Source organism: Lissotriton vulgaris, unplaced genomic scaffold, assembly GCF_964263255.1.
Source record: "Lissotriton vulgaris unplaced genomic scaffold, aLisVul1.2 SCAFFOLD_1637, whole genome shotgun sequence".
In the NCBI taxonomy this organism is placed as follows: domain Eukaryota; kingdom Metazoa; phylum Chordata; class Amphibia; order Caudata; family Salamandridae; genus Lissotriton; species Lissotriton vulgaris.
In genome coordinates this window covers 212,651-237,088 of record NW_028241715.1, presented here as the reverse complement: position 1 = coordinate 237,088, position 24,438 = coordinate 212,651, and the positions used below count along the sequence as shown (strand labels likewise).

Sequence of the window (24,438 nt, the reverse complement as noted above, 5' to 3'; positions counted from 1 at the left end):
CGGGGTCTCCCTGTCTTCCTATACGCAGATGATGCTGTCCTGATAGCGAGAACTGCCTGAGGCCTGCAATGTTTACTGGATGCTTTTCTGAATTTTATGGGGTCCCGAGATCTAATGATTGATAATGCAAAATCCTATATTATGCAGGTAGGGTCTCGGCCAACGAAAAAGTATTCCTTCTCAGTAGGTTCCGAGAATGTTCCCACAACACATGCCTTTTCATATCTGGGGGTTGTGTTGGATGAGCGCCAGAATTGGAGGCCCCTTATTCAAAGGAAGAAGGGGGAGCTCACATGAATAGTTGCCGTAATTTTCAGCTTTGCTGCTAAGATGGGCAAGCGCCCGATTGCAGCTATGCTGAAAATTTATCAGGCGAAGGGTGTGTCAACCGCATGTTATGGTAGTGAAGTGTGGGGGTATACCACAGCAGATTTGCAGCAGGTGGTAGAGAATAACTTTTTAAAGCGCCTGCTGGGAATGCCAATTAGCTTATTATATTTGATAGCCCATGAAGAACTGGGGATCCCTTTTCTATGTGATATTTTTGCTTTGCGCCCTTTAGTGTTCTGGCTTAAGTGCTGGTCTAATAAAGAACTAAAAATAACTCAGCAGAATCTGATGGACTGCATGTCTCTGAATCATATGTCTACAATTCCCTTGCTGAAGTATGTCAAAGGTCGCTTCACAGAGCTGGGTCGCCCTGAACTCTTTTTAAAACCCTCAACCATAACACAAAAGGATGTTGAATTGGTCAAAGAAGCATTTAGCTCTAGAAGAAAGTTGGAAAGAGATGACTAGGAATTATGCAAACCAAGGAGCCCATTAGGATGTCGGGCGGATTGCCCCTGCCAGGCTGGCGGTAGCCACCGCCGGCTTGGCGGGAGCAATCCGCCCGACAGCCTGTCCTGAATACCCCCCCACCATATTAGAATGGCGGGGGGACCACGGCGGAAGGAAAGACTGTCCTCCGCTTTTCTGCCCCGGTCGCCTTGCGGCCGGGGCGGAAAAGGATGAATATTACTATGGCCCAAATCGGATGCCTTTCTGTGGCGGCGATGCCGCCACAGAAAGGCATGCGGTCTTCACTCTGGGGGCCCCCTGCGGGCCCCCAGAGTGAAGGAGAGGTGGACGGTGCACACGTGGGCATTTGCATAAGCAAAGCGGCAGGCACCGCGCGGTGCCTGCCGCTTTGTTTATGCAAATGCTGTACTGCATTTTTAGCATTGTGGCGGGCGGTGCTGAGAGCACCGCCCGCCACAATGCTAAAAATGCAGGATGTGCCCGCCACTGTGGGGGGCACATCCTAATACCCCCCACGGGACCCCCACCCTTATGGCGGGCGGTCCCATTCCCCGCTAGGATGACGGGCGGACAAAGTCCGCCCGTCATCCTGATAGGCCCCCAAGTGTTCGTAAATTTCTGACCCTAAAAATCCACCCACTAACAGAGCCATACCTTTTGGGAACATTGACTACTTAAGAGTGGTTTCTGTTGACAAGGTTTCGTCTTGATTTCTTTAATTTTTTAATTGCTGTACCAAAAGGGTGTAGCAGAGGTCAGGGGGCCCATTAGGATGGCGGGCGGATTGCCCCTGCCAGGCTGGCGGTAGCCACCGCCAGCCTGGCGGGGGCAATCTGCCCGCCATCCACACCTAAATGACCCCCTGTCATATTAGGATGGCGGGAGGGACCGCGGCGGACGGAAAGACCGTCCACCGCTTTTCCGCCCCGCTCGCAAGGCATAATATGGTGGCGGTGTATATCAGACACCGCCAGCCATATTATAATGGGCTTCTCTGAATGCCTTTCCGTGGCGGCAATGCCGCCACTGAAAGGCATGCGGAGAATTCCTGTGGGGCCCGTTGCGGGCCCCCAGGGACTCCGAGTGGGGTGGAGGGTGCACATGGGGGGTACCTATGGTACCCCCCAGCAGTTCCATGCACAGCATGCATTCCTGCCATTGTGGTGGGCGGTGCAGAGTGCACCGCCCACCATAATGGTATGAATGCAGGATGCGCCCCCCACTGTGGCGGGCGAATCCTAATGCTGCCCACGGGACCCCCGCCCTTATTGCGGGCGGTCCCGTACTACTACAGGATGGCGGGCGGACAAAGTCCGCCCGTCATCCTAATGGACCCCCAGGTGTTAGCACACTGTGGCTGATAAAACGGATCACTGACATAATATCGAATACACAAATATAGAATTACCAAAATATCGAGGAAAAAATATAGAATGCAAAAATATCGAATTCCTATCTCCAGACAGGTAAGTACAAAAATATCGAATCAAAAATATTGTTTAAAAAAATATAGTTAGTCAAAATATCGAATTTTTTAAAATGTCTTAAAAGTAATTTAAAATTAAAGAAATAATAAATATAATTAACTAAAACATACTTAAAAATACTTAAATAACCTTAAAATTATTAAATAATTAATTTAAATTATAAAAAATCATACAATTTTATATTTTAACATAATAATAATAAAAAAATATACAGTATTTTTACCGTAGGATAACGGGAGGGTAACATTTACTATTACCACTCCAGTGAGTGCAACAGTAGGGAAAACGTTGGATAGCGTAGGGGTAAAAATTACTATTCCCACTCCAGTGAGTGCAACAGTAGGGAAAGCGTTGGATAGCGAGAAGGTAAAAATTACTATTCCCACTCCAGTGAATGCAATAGTAGGGAAAGCGTTGGATAGTGGGAGGGTAAAATGACTATTCCCACTCCAGAGAGTGCAACAGTAGGGAAAGCGTTGGATAGCGTAGGGGTAAAAATTACTATTCCCACTTCAGAGAGTGCAACAGTAGGGAAAGCTTTGGATAGTGGGAGGGTAAAAATTACTATTCCCACTCCAGAGAGTACAACAGTAGGGAAAGCATTGGTTAGCGGGAGGATAAAAACTACTATTCCCACTCCAGAGTGCAATAGTAGGGAAAGCGTTGGATAGCGTAGGGGTAAAAATGACTATTCCCACTCCAGAGAGTGCAACAGTAGGGAAAGCGTTGGATGGCGTAGGGGTAACAAATACTATTCCCACTCTAGTGAATTTAACAGTAGGGAAAGTAATGATTTAATATATTAATAAAAATAAATTAAATATCAATACCAATAAAACATTAATTACAATTAATTCCCAATGTAATATTATGTAATAATTAATCAATTATAAATACAAATAAATATTAGCTATTAAAATTAATTACCTATTCATAATTAATTAACAGCTAATTAATTTTCAATAACAAATACTAATTAATATTAAAAATTAAAACCAATTAATAATTAATTAACAGTAGATACATTATTAATACACATAAATCATTACAAAGAAAAGGGAAAAGGAACTTTGTATACTTTATGATCTTGAGGAAGATCTTTAAGGGCTTGAAACTGAGCTTGCCTCCTGTCTGAAGTCACAGGGACACCAAGACTACCAGCTCCCCCTGAATTTCCTTGCTGGGAATTCTGCCTGCAGAGAAGTGCCTGCTGTTGTTCTGGGTACCTCTAGTGTCTGCGTTTCACTGGGAGCTGGAAGCGCGACACAACGAGGAGAAGCGTGCCGCCGCTGCAGCAGTTGCCGTCGCATCCCCGAATAAGCGTGTCGCCGCCACAGCTGTTCGCCGTAGCATCACCCGACGAAGCGTGTCGCAGCTGCAGAGGTCACCATTGCATCACGGGAGAAGCGTGCAGCAGGCTCAAGAGTTCACTGAGTCATGGCACGGCCGTTGTGCACTCACGCATCAAATCCACGTTGTCACATCGCATCAAAGTCGCCATGTTGTCGCATCACACCGCATCAACACATCGCATCGAGGCGCCATCTTGTTGTATCGTCACCGTGCGGCATGTAGGAAACAACTCGCCAACTCTCCAGAAAGTAAGGAAGCAATGCATCACCTCCCCTGTGCTGCAGTCAGGAACTGATACAATAAAGAAATGGTCACAGTAACAACAAACAATTCTCAATAACGAAATACAAACTAAAATGAAGCTGCCTTCTCAATGCGTTGGAGATTTGTAAACAAAATGTAATTTATTAAATGCTATTTAAATCTGGCAACACAGTTGCACTTATATCTTTAAATGCTTCTAATATTGAAAACAGTGTTCAGGTGTGGGAAAAGGGAAAAGGAGTGTAAATGGTCAAAGTGAGACCGTGAGGAGGGTGGACAAGGAAGAGAGGTGTGACATATATCCATCATTTTCTCATGAAGATACTGTTCCGGCTTAACAATGCTCAAATTGTTCAACAATCACATAGATCTCAAATGACACTGTTAATAAGTATCAGTTATCAGGACTTGTGAATAAAATATAGTCAATGTTTTGACCCCTGTGACAATCGCTAGGTGAATTCAGGCTTAGGGTTGGGTCTTCATCAGGGCAGTGAGAAAGGGAGGCACCTAAAAGCAACAATGATACTTCGTGAGTGAGGGGCATGGTATCTGAAGGGGATAAGTGAAATGCAGCTTTAAAAAAAAGGTAATGGTTACCTAAAAGTGAATCCAGCGCGTGCTAGTCTGCTGGGCATACAGACAAGAGAATTGGCCAGAGCTCCTAAAAATAGAGGAAACACACATAAGGGAAACAGAATAATAAAATTAAAATGAACCTATCTGGATTTGTCAGTCATGGGTGACATGATCTGTTAAGTGGACACTTACTATTCACATTGTAGGTGAGGTATGGCCCTTCGTGCACATACGCATCAACTTCCCTGCGACCCGTCTGTTTGTATTGCATGACACATCTACATTGAGTTAAGCTATTTTCTACCGCTTGTTTTTGATTACAGTATTATGGATTTTTGTCGTTTGGTCGTGTGTTAAGTCTAGTAAAGATTACTTATTTTTCCAAACTGGTGTGGTATCCATTTGTAGTGTTTTAATTGTATCACTCTATGTGTTCACAAATGCTTTACACACTGCCTCTGAGATAAGCCTGTCTGCTTGTGCCAAGCTACCAATGGGGTGAGCAGGGGTTATTTTAGATGTGTACCCTCTTACCCTGACTAGAAGCAAGCATCCCAATTTGGACAAAGTTCCACCCATTGCCAACTAGAGACCCCCAAATCTAACAAATGTCATAAAGTAACCCAATTTTATCCTATGAGAGAGGTAGGCTGTGCAATAGTGAAAAACAAATTGGAGAGTTTTTCACTGCCTGGACATATAGAACTAAAAGTATATGTTCAACTTTTTAAATACAACACACCCTGCCCTATGGGCTATTTAGGGCATGCCTAATGAGTAACTTATATGTATTAAAATGAAGGCTAAGGTCTGACAAAAGGTTTATTTTGTCAAGTCGAATTGACAGTTTGCAACTGCACACACAGGATGTAATGACAGTCCTGGGACACGTTTTAAAGGGCTACTTAAGTGAGTGGCACAATAAGTGCTGCAGGCCCACTGGTAGCATTTAATTTAAGGGTCCTGGACACCTGTAGTACCACTTTGCTATGGACATATAAGTAAATTAAAGGGGGCAATTGGTGTGTTGGACTTGGCCCTTTTTGGCTAAAGTTCCCTAAACATTTTGCCTTCCTCCTAGACCTTTTTTCTGACATGGTGTTACCAACTTAGATGCTTTAAGCACTTTCCCACTGCTGATCAGTGTCAAAGTGCAAATGCTCCCTGGGTAAAGTGTAATGGTAATTGGTTGTCCATACTTGGCATGTTTGTCTTACTAGTAAAGTCCCTAGTAAAGTGACCTATGTGTGCCAAGGCTGATATTACAAATGCTACTAGTGGGCCTGCAACACTAATTGTGCCACCCACATAAGTAACCCTAAAGATAGAACACAGGCCTGCCACTGCAGTGCCTGCCTTGTTTTCCTGACAAGTGCACCCTCTTGCCAGGCCTTACCTTTCCCTTTTCATGCACATCAGACACCCCTATTGTAGGCTCAAGGTGCCCCCTGGTCAGAGTGCAGTTTATGTGAAAGGTAGGACATGTACTAAGGTGTGTACCACGTCCTGACAGTGGAAAACTGCCAAATTCATTTTCACTGTTGCAAGGCCATCTTGCCTACAGGACAGAATGGGGAAGGCTGTGTAATATGTTTCCAGCCTATATTCCCATAGGGTTAAGATGGAGAGGTGAAGTTTAGTGCGCCTGAACTCACAATTTAAAACACTTCTTTTTGTGAAGGTGCTTTTTGAATTGCGTGTTCAGAAACCACGCTTTTAAAAGTGGCTGGTTTTCTTGTTCTAACAATTCTGTGTGTCTCTGCCTGGCTGTGGATTGACTGTCTGGATGTGACTGTGATAGGATCTGGGAAATGTCTTGACCCAGGGGAGGAGTAGGTGAGACAGACACGGTAGATCTGCATCTGGAGTGTAGGGGGGAGGAGTAACCCCTGGAGGTAAAGAGGCCTGGGCTGCTGCCATATAACAATGGCTCCATCTCCTGTTGAGTGAATGAGGCTCCAGACCCCCACTATCAAAGGAAGAAGGTGTCACTGGTTGGGCCAGGGGTCAGTTTCCCCTGACATAAAGACTTCAAAGACATTTAGGGGTATAACTATGAGAGCTGAAACCCCTACTTTGGACTGATCAAGACTGAAAAGGATTGAAACTATTTTGCAGTCAAGAGGAACCTCTGCCAAGGAAGAACAGCTGAAGAGACTGAAGAGAAGGACTGACCTTTGCTATGTGTTCTGGAGCTGGCCTGCAGTTTCCTGATTTAACTAAGGAGAGGCTTAGGAACTTTGCTGTGTGCTGTGCCCCCCTGCTTGAAAGGACTTTGAGGTGTGTTGTGTCCCAAAGTAACGTGTCTCTAAGTGCCCGAGGAGAGCTGGCTCCCTGTTGTGGAAGCTCAGGAACATAAAAGTGTCCAAGTGTGTCTCAGTGACGCTGTGTGCATGTGCTTTTGGCAACCTGAGACCTTCGTAAAAACTGCCCGTAATTGTGTGCACCCAGAGTCTAAGTGAGTCTCAGCAACGCTGTGTGTATATGCTTTGTGCAGCCTGAGACCTTCTTGAGGATTGCCCTGTGATCGTGTGCACCTGAAGTCCAAGTGAGTCTCAGCGACGCTGTGTGCCTGTGCTTTGTGCAGCCTGAGACCTTCGTGAGGATTGCACTGTGATCATGTGCACCCGGACCTCAAGTGAGTGAAAGCGACGCTGTGTGTGTGCCCTGTTGCAGCCTGAGACCTTCGTGAGTAATTTCCCCGTGACTGTGAGTCCTGGAGCAGTCTTGTTCTCTGCTTCGATTGACAGCGTGACCAGAAGTGCTGCGATCATCATTGCCATCGTCCCGGACCGGCATCCCCAGAGGAGCTGTGAGAATTCACCGCCGCCGGCCCGAGCCTGCCTTTGCCAAGGAGAGACCTCGAACCATCACCGTCGGGGGTCCGAGTTCCACTGCCCAAGATCAACAAAGTTAAATCCGAGGCCCATGCCCCGAGGAGAGGGGAGTGAGATCGTACCCCCAGGTAATGCTCAGCAAGCGTGCGTGTCGCCGCCTGGGGCTACGAGAGAAACACTCTCAGCCTTTCCCATCTTTGCAGCTTGAGCCTCTGCTCCAGTCCGTATCGCAGCCCGTACTGGCCTAGGAGTGGCAGTACTGGGGCCGGAGTGTGGAGCTGCACTTTGTTTTCCTTCATAACAGTTTTGGGGGCATATTTTGGCAGTAGATGACCGTGATTCAGTAAGAGTGGCATAGACTGTCTAGAGCCCCGCGATCAGTGCCGGAGTACATTATTTTCACATTACGAACTGCCTGATTGTTGCATTATGAATTGCATTATTTTTGTATTACGTACTGCCTCATTGTTGCATTACAAATTGCATTATTTTTGCATTACGAACTGCCAGATTGTTGCATTACGAAGTGCATTATTTTTGCATTACGTACTGCCTGATTGTTGCATTATGAACCGCATTATTTTTATATTACGAAGTGCCTGATTCTTGCATTACAAACTGTATAGCATTGCATTAGGACTGCATTGGATCATCGAGAACTGCTCATTAATATTGCAAGAACCTACAAGGGCTTGCTGGCCCAGTAACCGGCAAAGTGAAATATTACAAATACTCATATGTTGGATATTCATTGTGAGGTCCGTTTGTATATCTTTTTTTTATAAACATATTGTTTTTTATGAAACTCGTGTGGATTCCATTTGTGGTGTTATCACTGGGTTACTGAGAGTGTGGTTGCAAATACTTTACACATTTGCCTTGGAGATAAGCTTGGCTGCTCGTGCCAAGCTACTGAGGGGGTGAGCAGGGGCTATCTGAGAAGGTGTCCTTCCTTTCCCTGACTTAGAAACAAAAGTCCCTATTTGAACACAGGTACCCACCTCAGCCAAATAGAGACCCCCAGTTCTAACAGGGTGTAAGACAATGTTACCACATTTAAAGAAGAGAGCACAAGCACTTTAAAACTGGTTAGCCATAGTAAAGTGCGGAGAGTCTTAAAATTAAAGAAAAAATGGTTTAGAAAACAGGAGAAGTGCAGGCTGAATGTTTATGGGTGACCCTACAGAGAGGGCCAGGTCAAACACTTTTCCAGGAAGAGAGATTGGGCATGCGGACCTCTTGAGTAACACATTCCCCTCCTCGGTCTCCCTGTGTCTGTCGCCTCATACATTTCATGAGATACTAGACACTGAGGGCCTGATTCACAAAGGTAAACTGACACTTTTGGGTATGTTTGCTATTGTTTGCTATTCACAACAATATTTTACTAGTAGTGTTGGGACCGCACATTCATAAAAATACTACTAGATATTACTAGTAAAATACTTTTGTGCATAGCAAACAAGAATTTACTTACACAAAAGTGTAAGTTTAACTTTTTGATCCAGGTCCTGAAACTTTATCCATTTACAATTCCATAACATTTATTTTACTCTTAAAATGAGGTTAGTTTTAAGGATAGGAACTCCAATGTGATCGCAAAAGGAGGTTTAATTGAAGTAGATTGGAGCAACCCCCAACAGCTGGCTCTCGCAACATCAGTTGCCTTCTACTCGACTCCACAAACCGGATTCCAGGAGTGGAAGTTTGCAGTTGCTAAGCAGCAGTTGCTAGGGCAGGTAACATCATAAGAATACAACAATTAGTGCATTTAAATTTTTTTTTTTACTGTTTCAAAAGCCAAACCGGAGCATTTGAAACAAGACAAATGCTAAGAACATTTGGCCCTTACTTCACAAAAACAGTTTGTGTTAATTTCCAGTGCAACAAAGTTGTTCAGAAATAAGTTGAACAAAATTTAACCTTGCAGTCAAAATGTCTGCAAATGCTTTTCTCCTTGTATGGTTTTCATTAATGTGAAAAATAGCTTCACATTCCAATTAATCTATCCCTTAATGCATATCAAAGGTAAACAAGGGAACTGCAGGATTTCCAAAGGTCTAGCTTCAGAAACATTGTAAAAGATCTGTGACAAAAAACAGCATCACATCCTGCTCCAAATCGGATAATTACATTCAAAACTCTGCCATAGCACCCTGATACAACGCCTCGGAAACATCGGAATTCAAGGGAAAGCATTGGACTGGATCATCTCGTTCTTCACTGGAAGAACTCAGAGAGTCCGCCTCCCCCCTTTTAAGTCAGAGGCCACCGAAGTCATCTGCGGCGTCCCGCAAGGATCATCACTCAGCCCCACCCTCTTCAACGTCTACATGAGCCCCCTCGCAATCATCGCACGTCAACACAACCTCAACATCATCTCCTACGCTGATGACACTCAGCTGATCATCTCACTCACCAAAGACCCAATCACCGCCAAAACCAACCTACATGAAGGGATGAAAGAAGTAGCCGAGTGGATGAAGCTCAGCCATCTGAAACTGAACTCGGATAAAACGGAAGTCCTCATCTTCGGTGCATCCCCTTCCACCTGGGACGACTCTTGGTGGCCAACGGCCCTAGGAAAAGCCCCCATACCAACGGACCACGCACGGAACCTTGGCATCATCCTGGACTCCTCACTCTCGATGACCAGACAAGTCAATGCCGTCTCATCATCATGCTTCAACATCCTACACATGCTCAAAAAAACATTTAGCTGGATCCCCACCGAAACAAGAAAAACGGTCACCCACGCACTGGTTACAAGCCGTCTGGAGTACGGAAACACCCTTTACGCCGGTACCACCGCAAAACTACAGAAAAAACTCCAACGCATCCAAAATGCTTCAGCCAGACTCATACTAGACATCCCCCGCACAGACCACATTTCCGTTCACCTGAAAGACCTTCACTGGCTCCCCGTCAACAAGAGGATAACGTGCCGTCTCCTCACCCACGCACACAAAGCCCTATACGAACTTGGACCTGATTGTCTCAACACGCGCCTCTCCTTTTACACCCCCACCCACCAGCTGCGTTCGTCCAACCAAGCCCTCGCCGCTGTTCCGCGCATCCACAAAGCCACCAAGGGGGGAAGATCCTTCTCCTACTTAGCGGCCAAAACCTGGAATTCCCTTCCCATCCACCTCAGCCTTACTCAAAACCACCTAGCCTTCAGAAAACAGCTTAAAACCTGGATATTCGATAAGTAAACCTCCCCCCCCTTCCTCAAGCGCCTTGAGACCCTCTGGGTATGTAGCGCGCTATATAAATTCTGGCTTGACTTGACTTGAATCAGTCCTAATCCCTATGAGAAAAATCCAGCCCAAACTGCCAGGCCAGGTACTCCTTGGACCAGAAAACAAGCACCCTGAGACTGCTTTTGGTGTATCACCCCATATCAGCCAGGCTAGCTTAAATTCAGTGGCATAGCGAGTCTGGATCTCTGTACTGGGAGAGAATGTTTGACATTGGTCAGCATTCCAGTTTGGGCTGGACTGCTCCCATGGAAAGCATGGTCAAGACTGATTTGCATATGGCTGGGCCCAAACTGGAATAGCATGGTGAGCAAAAAAAACTGAACTTAAGCCCAGATCTCTGTATTGAGGTTGAAATGTTTGATATTGTTCAGCATTCCACCCATCAATTGTTAATTCTTTGCATTTGTTGCCCTATGTGGGACGGGTATGCCAAGACATGGATCCCATGCTCTTCATGCGTGTTTTTGTCGCATGGGTGTTTCCCTAATGCTAATTTAAGGACTTTGTTGGCTAGGAAACATGTATGGTTGAATCAGCCTGGTTTTTGTAATTTTATGCATTGAAAGAATGTGATATAAAGTATTGGAAATGTAAAATAGAATCAGTCAGTTAGTGTTGATGAAAGGGGGCAATTACTATTTTGCGATGGAGCGGTTTCACAGCAGTGCAAACGGCTGCGCCACTGCTCCACCGAAGGTCATCATGCCGCCTGCCATATTATGATTTACAAGTAGTCTGGTAGGTGGGCGGCATGGTTGTCCTTTGCCATTAAAAAAGGACTGCACTACAAGGTTCCTGCAAGGCATGGACTCAAAAGTATATGCCTTGCAGGAACATATGTGCATGTACACAGGGGGGCACATTTTATGCCCCCGTATGTGCATGCACATCCGGTTGAGGCACGGGAGAGCCCTGAAGGGCCCCCTTTGTTTCCTTTCCTCCAAGGTTTACAGGGAGGAAGAACCTGCATTAAACCCTAGAGGAGAGGAAACTAGTAATATGCTTGACAGGACTGTGGCGGTCCCAAAAAAGCATATTGTGCCTCTGACCACCAGACTTATAAGGGAACCCTTAGTGAGGTATATGAATGGATAATGGCTTTTGGGTCTCTCTCTTGCTGAGAGCACTGCATAATTGCTTTTAGGTTTTTCCTCACAAAATCCCTAATGAATTTCTCCTTATCCACCTGGTCCCACTTAACTCAAAACCCCCTGAGTATTCAATGGCTGTATTGAAGACCAGGGTTTCCTTATTAGCAGGATAAATGTACAGATGTAAATTGAGTGGATTGTGGTCACTAATACAACTTTTCAATACCTCGAAATCTGTCAGAATAGGGACCAAGTCAGATGAAAGCCTAATGTAGCCAATAACACTACAATTTCCAGGACCCCTGAAAGGCGAAATTAAATCAATAGTAGAAGGCATATAATCTTGTGCAAATATCAAACTGTTAAATCGAATTATCCTGTTCAGTACATCCCCATACGGGGTATGTCTAAAGTGTATGATTGTTAAGTCTGCATCGTCCTGTAAACTTCAAGTCATTGCAGTTTTAGGATTGAAAATACAAATGTTAACATCTCTCACTCAAAGGATCAAAGACTCTTTTTGCTGTTTGGCATTCAGTTTCAACAGATATTCCTCCAAGTCTTCAATTTGTTCACTGATAATTCAAAAATGTTGTGGTAAATGTTTAACAGCAGTAGATTATACGTTTTGGGGAGTTTAGGTGTAGTATGTGATAATAGACGGTATCGTGCAATTCCTACCAGCTTTGTAACATTAACAGGGGCAAATATTGCCATGCTTCTCTTAGCCCTACCTGCAGGTGATAGAATAGGAATGCTGCAGAATGTAGTGTACCCATTTATGGAGCGTGGTTTCCTAACCCAAGTCTCTTGGGAACAGACAATTTCATTGCGATTCTCTAAGTGCAGCCAGTCCAGATTAGACAATTTTGTCCGAAGGCCCACCACTTTCCAAGTGATAACTTTAAGGTCCTGCAATATGACTGGGACAGGAGTACTAACAGACTAATCGGCCATGCATGAGGCGCTGTCCCCTTCTGAACCGGACAAACAATGGGGGTGGGAGGGTGCACAACTGTGTGGGTTGCTGTATTAAAGAAGGAAGCTCCAAGGTTCTGGGTGCTCTCAAAGGGTGGTGTTGTCCGTCTAAACACCTATAGATATCAATAAAGTTGTGTTTGCAGAAAACTGCAAGTACATCCCCGTAGGAGGCACACCAATGTAGATCACAGAATGTGGTTCAAAATTCAATTGAAGATGTTATTTATTTTCTTCAGTTTAATTTTCTCATGTTTTCATTTTTAGACTGATATTAACAACATATCAGAAGACAACGTATGCTCTTAAATGTCAAAGTATGAACTTTTAACTCCAATGCATTTCGGGCGAAGGTGCCCTTGGTCACGGAGAGTTCATAGTTACACGTAGCGCGCAAAGACGCTATCTGCCGGTCATCCGCTCGCTGTCTGTTGACATTTAAGAGCATACGTTGTCTTCTGATATGTTGTTAATATCAGTCTAAAAATGAAAACATGAGAAAATTAAACTGAAGAAAATAAATAACATCTTCAATTGAATTTTGAACCACATTCTGTGATCTACATTGGTGTGCCTCCTACGGGGATGTACTTGCAGTTTTCTGCAAACACAACCCTTCTGAACCGGAAACATTAATCGTGGGACTTGGTGGTCAATCCCCTGGTCCAGTGATATAATAACCTCATAGCTGTTGGTGACTGGCAGATTGTACAGTAAGTTTGCGTTGATGCCATTGGATTTTTTGTTAGGTTCCTGAGATGTCTGAAGCCTTTTGTAGCTGCTGGGTGAAATATAAAAAAAGCCTAATTGTCGACCTTTAATGTTTTCATGTTTAACATTTTCAATTGTTTAATGTTTCATGTTTTCAATTTGATATATTAACAGGTATAGCCAGTGCAGCATTGCTCGGGTGAATGATATATTTTTTAAATTAATGGTGATATAGTCCCCTGAAGAGGTGTGCTCATTCTTGTATGAATTGTTGTTTTACTCGATGGAGTGTATTTTATTCTATTATTCCCTACGGGGACTGTAGATAATGAATTTTGAGTGGAGCAGGACTCTACTAAGATTATGAACTGTCTTATGGTATTTTTTACTTTCAATGTCTGTCACATGGTTCGCAAGACGGGGGATCTTAACTGATTTTATATTTATGTATTTAATGTTTGGAGATTGATCTGTCCTGTTTTTATTATCTGTATTTTGATGGCTTTATTCGGCCGAATAAAAAAAAATTTGAATGACTGAATCCTTCGAATGCATACCAACCATGTCCAGCCAGAATGTTTCCTAAGCTAGTGGATGACTTTATTTAATAGATTCGCATGATCTACCATTTAAGAGTGCATACGTTTAGGAATACTTTCCAAACAAAGTGATATATGGAATAATTCAGAAGAAATCTGAGGATGTATATCGATTTCCACTGGGTGAGTCAGGTTGGAAAGGCAGAACTGCGCATGATGCTCAGGTTGTGAAACTACGCTCTGAGCTTCTTGTCAACTAAGTCCACCATGTCATCTAGGTTTCCCTGAGCCCCCAATGTATCATTTCTCCCTCGCAGACCTGCATCGATGTATGCATTACCAATTCAATCATTCCCAGTGGGACTTTTCTAGCAGCCATGCTGCCTAACTTTTTCTCTCGGACGCTAAAGGTGGGTATCAAGGATTCTGCGCAATGTCTTAGACGTGCCTTAACCCCCTTGGGCCTTGAGATTTCCATTCTTGTCCTTTTCGATGGTGGGCTATGAGGAGAGTAGAGGTCTCCAAAATAGAATTGATCAAAGGATCCTGAGACACACATGGGTTTGAAATATCAGTTATGTAACAAACACATTGATCCACAATATGTGTACAATCATGAGCTAAAGTAGGAGGGTGAGTGGTCGCAGAGAGCTCACCATTTTAACACTGGGAGGGGACAAGAATTGCTTTTTGATGTGTCAGCAGAGTCAAAGTGGGATCTTCCAAAGTGGCATCTAGCCTGGCTTCAACTCGTCCACTGTGGGTAATGTTGCCTGGTTTTATGGCCCCCAACCACACCCTACTCAGCTGGTGCAGTAGTATGGGCTTAGTGATACTGTGGGTAGCCACTAAGCCTGGGCGTAGTTCGCGTAGCCGCACTCCGCGGAGCTACGTGAAGATGCACTTGCACTCCGCGAACTACGCATAACTCCGCGAACATGCGTAGTAGCTTGCTTGACCCGTTCGCGAGCCATTTTTCATCTTCGGGAGCGCCGTGGAACTCTGGAACCTGCTCGACACCACATCTCCAGACGTCGCCTTCCTCACGGAAACATGGATGAACGCCTCCTCAGCGCCCGACATCGCCGTCGCCATCCCGGACGGATACAAGATCACCCGGAGAGACCGCGTCAACCAGACAGGAGGAGGCATCGCCATCCTCCACAAGAACACCATCCGCATCACGACCAACTCAGACGACACCCTCACAGCCGCCGAACATCTTCAGTTCCAGATACACACCGACCCCAAGACCACACTCAGAGGCACCCTCATCTACAGACCCCCAGGACCTCGCACACAATTCAGCGAAGACATCGCAGACTTCATCAGCCCGCACGCCCTCGCCTCCGCTGACTACATCCTCCTAGGGGACCTCAACTTCCACCTGGAGAACAACAACGACAACACCACCACCACCCTGCTGGACAACCTCGCCAACCTCGGACTCATGCAACTGGTGAACACCCCCACCCACTACGCCGGACACACGCTTGACCTAGTCTTCTCCTCCAGCAAGTACATCTCCTTCAGCCACTCCACCGGACTCCACTGGACAGACCACAGCTGCGTCCACTTCAGCTTCAGAAAGACCACGACTTACCACCACCAGCAACAGGTTCCCCGCAGGAACTGGAACAAGATCACCACCGACCAGCTCACCACTTCACTGAGCCAGAACCCTCCCGCCAGCTCAACGGACCCCAACCAAGCAGCCAACAACCTCACACAGTGGATCACCAATTGCGCTCGCCCAACCAGCCTCGACCACTTGCAGTCCGGCTTCCGCGCCAACCACAGCACTGAGACCGCCCTCATCGCAGCCACTGACGACATCCGAGCCCTGCTCGACAACTGGGAATCAGCGGCCCTCATCCTCCTGGACCTCTCCGCAGCATTCGATACGGTCTGCCACCGCACCCTAGTGCAGCGCCTCAGCAACATCGGAATCCAAGAGAAGGCACTGGAGTGGATCATCACGTTCCTCACCAGAAGAACCCAGAGAGTCCGCCTCCCCCGTACAGATCCAAGGCCACCGAAGTCATATGCGGCGTACCACAAGGATCATCACTCAGCCCCACCTTCTTCAACGTCTACATGAGCCCCCTCGCAGCCATCGTACGCCAACACAACCTCAACATCATCTCCTACGCCGACGACACCCAGCTGATCCTCTCCCTCACCAACGACCCAGGAACCGCCAGAACCAACCTACACGAAGGGAGGAAAGACGTAGTCGAGTGGATGAGGAACAGCCGCCTGAAACTGAACTCAGACAAGACGGAAGTCCTCATCCTTGGATCATCACCCTCTGCCTGGGACGACTCCTGGTGGCCCCCTGGCCTGGGCAGCGCACCCAAACCAACGGACCACGCACGCAACCTGGGCTTCATCCTGGACTCCTCCCTCTCGATGACCAGACAAGTCAACGCCGTCTCATCATCATACTTCAAATTCCTACTCATGCTCCGAAAGATCTTCCGATGGCTCGCCACCGAAACCTGGAAGACGGTCACACAGGCACTTGTCACCAGCCGACTGGACTACGGAAACACCCTCTATGCCGGAACCACAGCCAAACTCCAGAAAAGACTCTAATACATCCAGAGCGCCTCCGCACGACTCATCTTGGACATCCCCCGACACAGCCACATCTCCGGACACCTGAGAGACCTTCACTGGCTCCCCGTCAGCAAGAGAATCACGTTCCAACTCCTCACCCACGCACACAAGGCCCTCCACGACCTGGGCACCAGGTACCTCAACAACCGCCTGACCTTCTACACTCCCACCCGCCAGCTACGATCGACCAGCCACGCCCTCGCCGCCGTGCCACGCATCCGAAGATCCACCATGGGAGGAAGATCCTTCTCCTACCTGGCAGCCAAGACTTGGAACTCCCACCCCATCCACCTCCGCCTGACCCAAGACCACCTCTGCTTCAGGATGCAACTCAAGACATGGCTGTTCGAGCAGTAGCGGACCCCCCTCCCCCAAGCACCTTGAGACCCTCTGGGTGAGTAGCGCGCTATACAAATATCCTGATTGATTGATTGATTGATTGACTGCATGCTCGGGATGTGTAGCGCGCGAAGTTACCCATGAGGTTTGTCCCGCCCGCTCGCGTCCCCTTATTTCCGGTCACTACTAACGTGTTCGCGAGTTATTCTGTGCCAGATTGCAGTTTCTGCGTGTTCGGCAACTCGATCTTACCGACAAGCATCCTCGCGCACGCGAAAATGCTATTGAGCGCGCGAGAACTACGCTACGCAGCAGTTTGCGGAGTATTCGACAACTTCGCGTTCTCCGCGGAGCGCGGAGTTGCCGAAACTCCGCGAACGGAGCGTAGTTCTTCGCCCAGGGCTAGTAGCCACAAGACATCTGTTGAAGGTCCATTGCCGCAGCTAATGTGTTCCGGCTTTATGACTGCCAGCCACACCCTCCTTAGCCGATTTGGGCGTTTGCAAAAGAACAATTGATGAACAGAATGCTGAACAATGTCAAACATTTACCCCAGTACAGAGATCTGGGCCTAAATCTATTGTTGTTTTGCTTGCCTTGGCATTCCAGTTTAAACCAAGCCATATGCAAATCAGTCTTGACCCTGTTCCCCATGGGAACAGATCATCCCGAACTGCCAAGCCAGGTCCTCCCTGGAACGGAAACAAGCATCCTGGAACCAGTTTCGTGGTATCAGCTCTCATCAGTCAGGCTAGCTTGACTCCATTGGCATAGAGAGCATGGGACCCATGTCTGGACAACATTCACCCCTGTAGCAGGGATTCTGCTCCTACACAGAACTGAATAGAGACTTGGAACCTCATTTAATTAGGGAGTGCCAAAACTCACCTTAGTACCCAACATCCCCTACCAGACTAGCATCAGTGTCTCATTGTCTCCTCCAAAATACCAATGATTAGACAACCCAGAACATGGAACTTAGATTACCTCAGGCAATGTGGAACACATGAACAATCTTTCGTTATACTCTCATACCAGTCCAAAACAGGGAGTAAATGAAGACACGTGCAAGTTTGAAATGTTTATTTCTAATGCTGTGTTCTCATGCACAGTATCTTAGCTAATACAAGCAGGCATATTATCAGCAACAAGATTATCAGCATCGTTACTATTCCATAAAATACAACGGGAGAAAGCATGTTATAATGCTAAATGGAAACAGGTTTAAAATATACCTATATTTCACCCTCCCTTGCTAGTAGGTTATTTTATATTTACAGAAGGTCTCGGGATTACAAAGGCGGCCCCATACCACTGGTACTAGCAGAAATGAATCACATCAGATTCTGCACCAGCTCTGAGCATGCAAATGTTCTCCAAGTGTGTGTGATCATGCCTACGCAGTGCATTATTAAACGCGCCAAAATCAGAGGTGACCACAGCTGCATATATGTTATGTCTAGAACGTGTGCTGATCAGTTCCAACATCAACAACTGTGTTGAAATAACCTTGAAGGCCTCGGCACTCACTGTTCAGACAAAGCTTACCAAGCAAGGCTGCGAATATAGAAAAACATATTATTCTCGTGTGAAGCAAAACACTCTGCTAGTCTCTAAACATTTATTATAATGTGTGCCGTGTGCAAAAGGCAGCAGAAAGGAAAAATGGCGTTTAAACTTCTAATAAGCTCATGTCAACTTAACACAGTATGAATGCAGGGCTCAGCCCCATGACACCCCAGTACCGAGATGTGGGTCTAAATCCGCAGCCGAATAGGCTTAGTGGTCCTGCGTGCAGCAGCGTGGTAGCTGTTTAAAGTACATTTCCGCAGGTCATATGGCCCGGGTTTATGGCCCCTGGCCCCACCCTTCTCAGCTGATGTGGCAGTATGGGTTTAGTGGTTCTGTGTGCAGCCACAAAGCCTCTTTTGAATTTTTTTTAAAAAAAGGAATCATTCACAGGTGGTGTTTATTTGATAATGGATATTCTGGAATGGTCATGTAAGTATTGAACTTAATAACACACTCATAAAAGTATTTTAGGCAAGCCAGATTCAAGTCTGGTTATCATTATTACCACTGACTATTAAAAGAAGTGCCATTTATAATTCTTGCATGCAAAGATAACTTATGTCGTTTTCCTCAAAAATCCATCATGGATTCATCCCTTGTTGATCCTAGCTGTAGGAGGGCTGGATTCATGCCAGATTTTCATGATAATTACTGGCTATGAAAATAAATCGATTTCGGTTAAATCTAAGTAAATATGTAGTCAGAGCATCACACCTGGCTCCAGCCTTCCTAATTAAAGCACATTTTAATTCACTTATTGAAGCTCTTATAATTGCTTTTTCAATTAGTCAAACTTGTTTATTTCAGTTAAATACATTTAAACACAATTGTTAGAAATATGGTTGTAGGTTGACTGGGGCATGAGCCCTAGTCAAGCAGCAACCACAATCCTAGACAGGGTAAGAAGCAAGCAAACCCTTAATTCAGGTTGAGCGCGATTGAGCCACTGAGGCTCGCCGAACAAAAGTACCTTCCACTTGGATGCATTGACAATGTGTGGTGCAGTCATGGCAATGCATTGGTTCTGATCCACAAAAATGCAGCAATGCACAGGCCCTACTTTTGCACAGCTGCTGTGATTCGCCGGCTCCTATGAGTGGGGAGCTCTGAAGTGGAGGTTTGGCATAGTCACTGAGGCAGTTGTTGACTGAACTTCAATGACCTTGTGCCGGGAAGGGCATTGTGCAGTGGGGATGCATTGGTGCCAATCCATGCAGCAGAGGTAGTTTACCAGTTCTCATCCATGCAGCAGTAGCAGCACGTCCGTGCAGAACCACGCAGCAGAGTCAATGCAAAATTCTTATCTGCGCAGTTGTAGCAATACATTAATTCGACAGAGGATGCATTGGTTCTGCTGAAACAAATATTTTAGGCCCACATCCAAGGCCCTGTGACTGGGGTAGTGCTGCTTGCCAGGGTAAACTCCCAGATGGCAGAGTCCAGGTGAAGAAGCAGGGTGGGCCAAAGTCTTTTTTGCCCCTGATACTTCAGATCTGGAGGCCAGCCAACTAGCCCTTGGAGACACTCTTGGTTCTGGGCTCAAGTGATACAGGTCCAGTCCTTCTGAACCAGGCAAAAGGGCAGTCTAGCAAGTGGCAGTTCTTTCAGCAACACAGCAGCCTTTCTTCCTGGCAGATTAAAAAAAAACAATTTATGAACGGAATGCTGGACAATGCAAACATTCACCCCCAGTCACAAGGTTTTGGGTTTAATCTATCATTCTTTTGCTCACCACACCACCCCGGTTTGGACCAAGCCATATGCAAATCAGTCTTGACCCTTTTCCTTGGAGGAACAGCCCAGCCCGAACTGCCAAGCCAGATCCTCCCTGGACCGGAAACAAGCATCTTGGGGCAGCAGTCTTTCTTCCTCGCAGAGCATCCACAGGTCTAAAAGGTCCTGAAGCCGTGGTACATATACTAAGTTGTGCCTTTGAAGTGGGGAGACTTCAAAAACATGCCTTTGAAGTGCACAGAGGTCCTCACTTCCTGCCCTTGCTCCAGATTCACTATGGGGGTGCAGCCCTTTGTGTGGGGACACACAGCATATTCAGATGTAAATGAGGCTTGGTCCAGCTCCACCCTTCCATCCCTCCAAGATTGCCCATCAAGTCACACCTAAGCTCCCATTGTGTGTGGATGTCTAGGGGGAATACACAAAACACAATTGTCACCAACCCCAGAGAGGAGGGAAAGGCAGAAGGCACCAAATGGCTAACGTAAAAAAAATCTAACTTTCTAAAAGCTGTATTTCCAGAATGGAAATTTAAAATCTGCTTTTACAATAAATTTGGTTTTTGAATTGTCTTTCCAGAGACACCAAACTTAAAAAGTATATCTCTTCACAATCGGAAATTATTCCTATAAAATTAAATAATGTAATCTTAATGTTATCCTATGGGAGAGATAGGCCCTAGTGAAAAACAAATGTGAGAGCTTTCCACTTTCAGGAAATGTAAAACTTAAAAGTACACGACCTACCTTTTAAATATGTTGCACCTTGTCCTCTGGTCTTTCTAGGGGTGACATATGTATATAAAAATGGAAGGTTTATACCTGGCAAAAGGTCTATTTTGTCTGGTCAAAATAGCTGTGTAAATTGTACACAATTTCACACCTGATAAAACAGTTAGAAGGCAACTTAAGTGGGTGGCACAACCAATACTGCAAGCCTATTAGTCACTCTTAATTTACAGACCCTGGGCACATGTAGTATACTGTGCTAGGGACTCATAATTACATTCAATATGGCAATTAGGTATGAGCCAATATTAGCACCTTAGAACAGGGCAGCCAATTAAAATGACTAGGGTACAATTCATTAACACTAGAAAGTTATGACAACTGAGCCTAGAAAAATAACAATAATGATGATCTATGAGTTCAATGTATTCCAGTCATAATAATTTACAATAGTAAGGTATGTGCAGCCACCCAATGACATTCTTATCCTTAATGCTTTTATAACAAATCTAGAAACTGTGAGCAGTAAGTGGAGTATTTTATCAAAGAAAAGTTAAAAAGGCAAACCTAAAGGGTGTTAACTTGATTTACACAAAAGCAAATCAGATATTTCTTTTTAGGGATTTGATAAAAGTGACAGAAGACAACAATGCTTATGCATTTTCACCTCTGTCAGAGACAGATAGGTGGTGAACAATTGTCTGAACTGAACAGTGCTAAAGAGAGAAGCTCATGGGGCACAGGAAATATAAAGCGGGACAGGAGATTTCTTTTTCTTTCACTGCGAACACACTCAAGATATTTTTCAAGACCAACAGAGGAACAATGCCCTCTCTGTTGGATTCCCTATTTCAATCGATTCCCAACTTGAATATAAAGCAGACTGCACATAGATAAATCTTTCTTTTTGAGCAAAATGGATCTTATTAGGATAATCAAAGATTTATCATAGTTATGATAACAACTTTTTCTAAGAGAGTTGTTGATATACTCCAATTATGCTATCTTTTGGAAATCCAATGTGGACATCTCTCTCAAAATGGCTCTAGGAAGGATAGCATTCTTACTAGACCACACTGAGATGCACTGAGAAAAGGGAGAGCACCAGATATTATCTTTCAGAGTGTCAACATCCTGCTCCTGATGAACAGATTAAAGTATATGATTGGGGTAGACCCAAACCGCTATGAAGCACTCTTTTCTATCCAGAGAGTGCTCAACCTGGAAAAAATCTAAATATTGCATGCATAAAGGACAATTAAAACGTTTTTGGCCTGGTAGATATTGAGAATAGCTGTGATATATATACCCCCTTGATAATTGCTTTAAAAGAGTGTATTCACATGTATAGAAAGCCTACTCAATAAAAGGATAATTTTATTATTTGGTACTACATAGGTGCCCTGTAGAGTTACCTGACACTGCACGTGTTATAGAGAAGTCGTTCCTGACGAACTACCAAGTAGTACTGCTGGTGAAGGCTGGTCCTGATTATGTCACCAGAGATGAATCAATGTTATTAACATTAAAAAAGCTTAATGTTTCTTCTTCTAAGTCCAGAGAACTCTTCTTGCACCAGGCTTAGAATTTGTACACTATTTCTCCACCTGGTTGCATAATTCCTGGGAGCATCCATATAGTCTTAGAAGGTTGGCTGTCAAATACTGATGGTTGATTAATAATAATGAATCAATGATCTCAAACTGGAAAGTTTGAACTTGGGAAGTTGACAACATTTTTTAGAGTACGCTGATAACATTTTCAAAGTTAACAGTCTTGCTCCAAAGAAAGTAGGAAAAGAACAGATTGAGAACACTGCCTCCGCCTGCACATGATTTTCCTACTTTCTAAAAATCACAAACATTTTTAGAACCATTCCTAGAAAGCAGTCCATGGCACAGCTTTCCAGGCACTCTTCTGGTAAGGTCATGTAAAATTCCCAGTGGCATCCAATTTCTGTTGGATGGAGTTTTTCATAATGAAGAACCTTGCACAGTGGCCACTGGATCCTCAGTGCAAACACACTTTTTTTTATTTTTTCCTTTTTATGGAAAACAATTTTCCCAGTGGAGAAATCTCTTGCCATACTTCCCCACCAAAACTGGGGGTGTTGCGCTCCCGTTCCCATCCTGTAAAATGGTTTATGCCAGCCCTTGGCTGGAATTAAAATCCGACCGACTGTTTCCAAGATTGAAAGGGGACTAGGAGGAATTTGTGAATACTGACAGAAGTTGACGAATTCCAATACTTGTAGATGTTCACATTCTTCCAAAGCCAGCCATGCCTTTTAACACCCACTTTCCACCCCTCTTGTAGTATTTATTTGTGGAAAAATCTGCACATGTGATAAAGATCTCAATACACATAAATTAGCTTACACCAGTTAGTATTTTTTTGTGATAATCTAAAAGCATTATAAATTACATTCAGTGGTAAACATTAGTTAATAATAATAATAATAATAAAACCATTTATTGAGCGCCTGGTTACACTGAACAGTGTGTCCCCGTGCTATAGAACCCCATCATTAGACCATCAGACCAGCCAAACCAGTAGAATCTCTAACCAGACACAGACCGCTAGTCTTTAGGGAAGAGATGCGTCTTAAGTTTCAAGCGGAATCTCCTCTCGGGGGGTTCCATCCGCAATTGAAGGGGTAGTTTATTCCAATAGGAGGCCGCTAAAGTTAGTGACCTAATTTATATTTGTGAATTGAGTTACCAAACTAAATTTTATATTTAAATTGTGTTGAACCTGTGTATGGTGTTCTGTGATATATGGTGTAGTGTACATTTTATTTTGTGTGTGTATTTTTAAAGTGGATAGAGTTAATGGGATTAGATAATGCACATCTACATGACATGACTTTGCATTACTAAGTATGATGTATATAGTCTAATTCTTTGTGTTTGATGTATTTTTGTAGTGGAAATCAATAGTGTGTGCTTATTATTAACCAACTACATTGCTAGCTATATAGCATTACCTTGAAAATCATGAATTTCATTTAGTCCAATTGACAAGTTGACACACAATGCAGTGTTAATGGGGTATGGTGATAATTGCTGTATTCACTTCAAGACATTTGTCCATGATTTATTCATTAATGTATATTTGATTATCTGTTTTTAAGGTCCAACATTGGAGTCGAAATTCCAAAGCCTTTTCAGTATATTGATGTATTTGACTGTAAGAGTAAGTAACTCTGAGTTATTATTTCCTCTTACTATGGTGCATCTACATTCACCTCCTACCATCAATCTTGTATATGTTTTTTAATCGATTCCCCTTTTTCTGATGGCCTTTACTACTTTACTACTTCTTATGGGTTTATTTGCTTTGATGATGAGTAAAATTACCTCAAAATAAAACACAATATGTGATGGGACTTTTGACTAATGGAGGCAGGCTCTATTGGTGGTGGATGTGCCATACAGTTACTATACTTTCAAAACGGCATCAATTAGTTTGTTCATTATTAAGAAGATGCTGCATTTATGTTCTTTGGATGTAAGTAGACCAGGCAAAGGGCACAGTGGC

General features: G+C 44.6%; 1 protein-coding gene across 2 annotated transcripts in view; it reads left to right on the top strand.

The window, feature by feature from the left end:
• The window catches only part of LOC147670584 (NXPE family member 2-like), a 255,540-nt gene that overhangs the window by 140,859 nt on the left and 90,243 nt on the right, over positions 1-24,438 (top strand). For both annotated transcript variants that reach the window (XM_086948149.1, XM_086948150.1), the window contains exon 3: positions 24,032-24,093. In XM_086948149.1, coding sequence (XP_086804275.1) covers positions 24,032-24,093 — 62 coding nt within the window. The remainder of the gene's footprint in view (positions 1-24,031; positions 24,094-24,438) is intronic.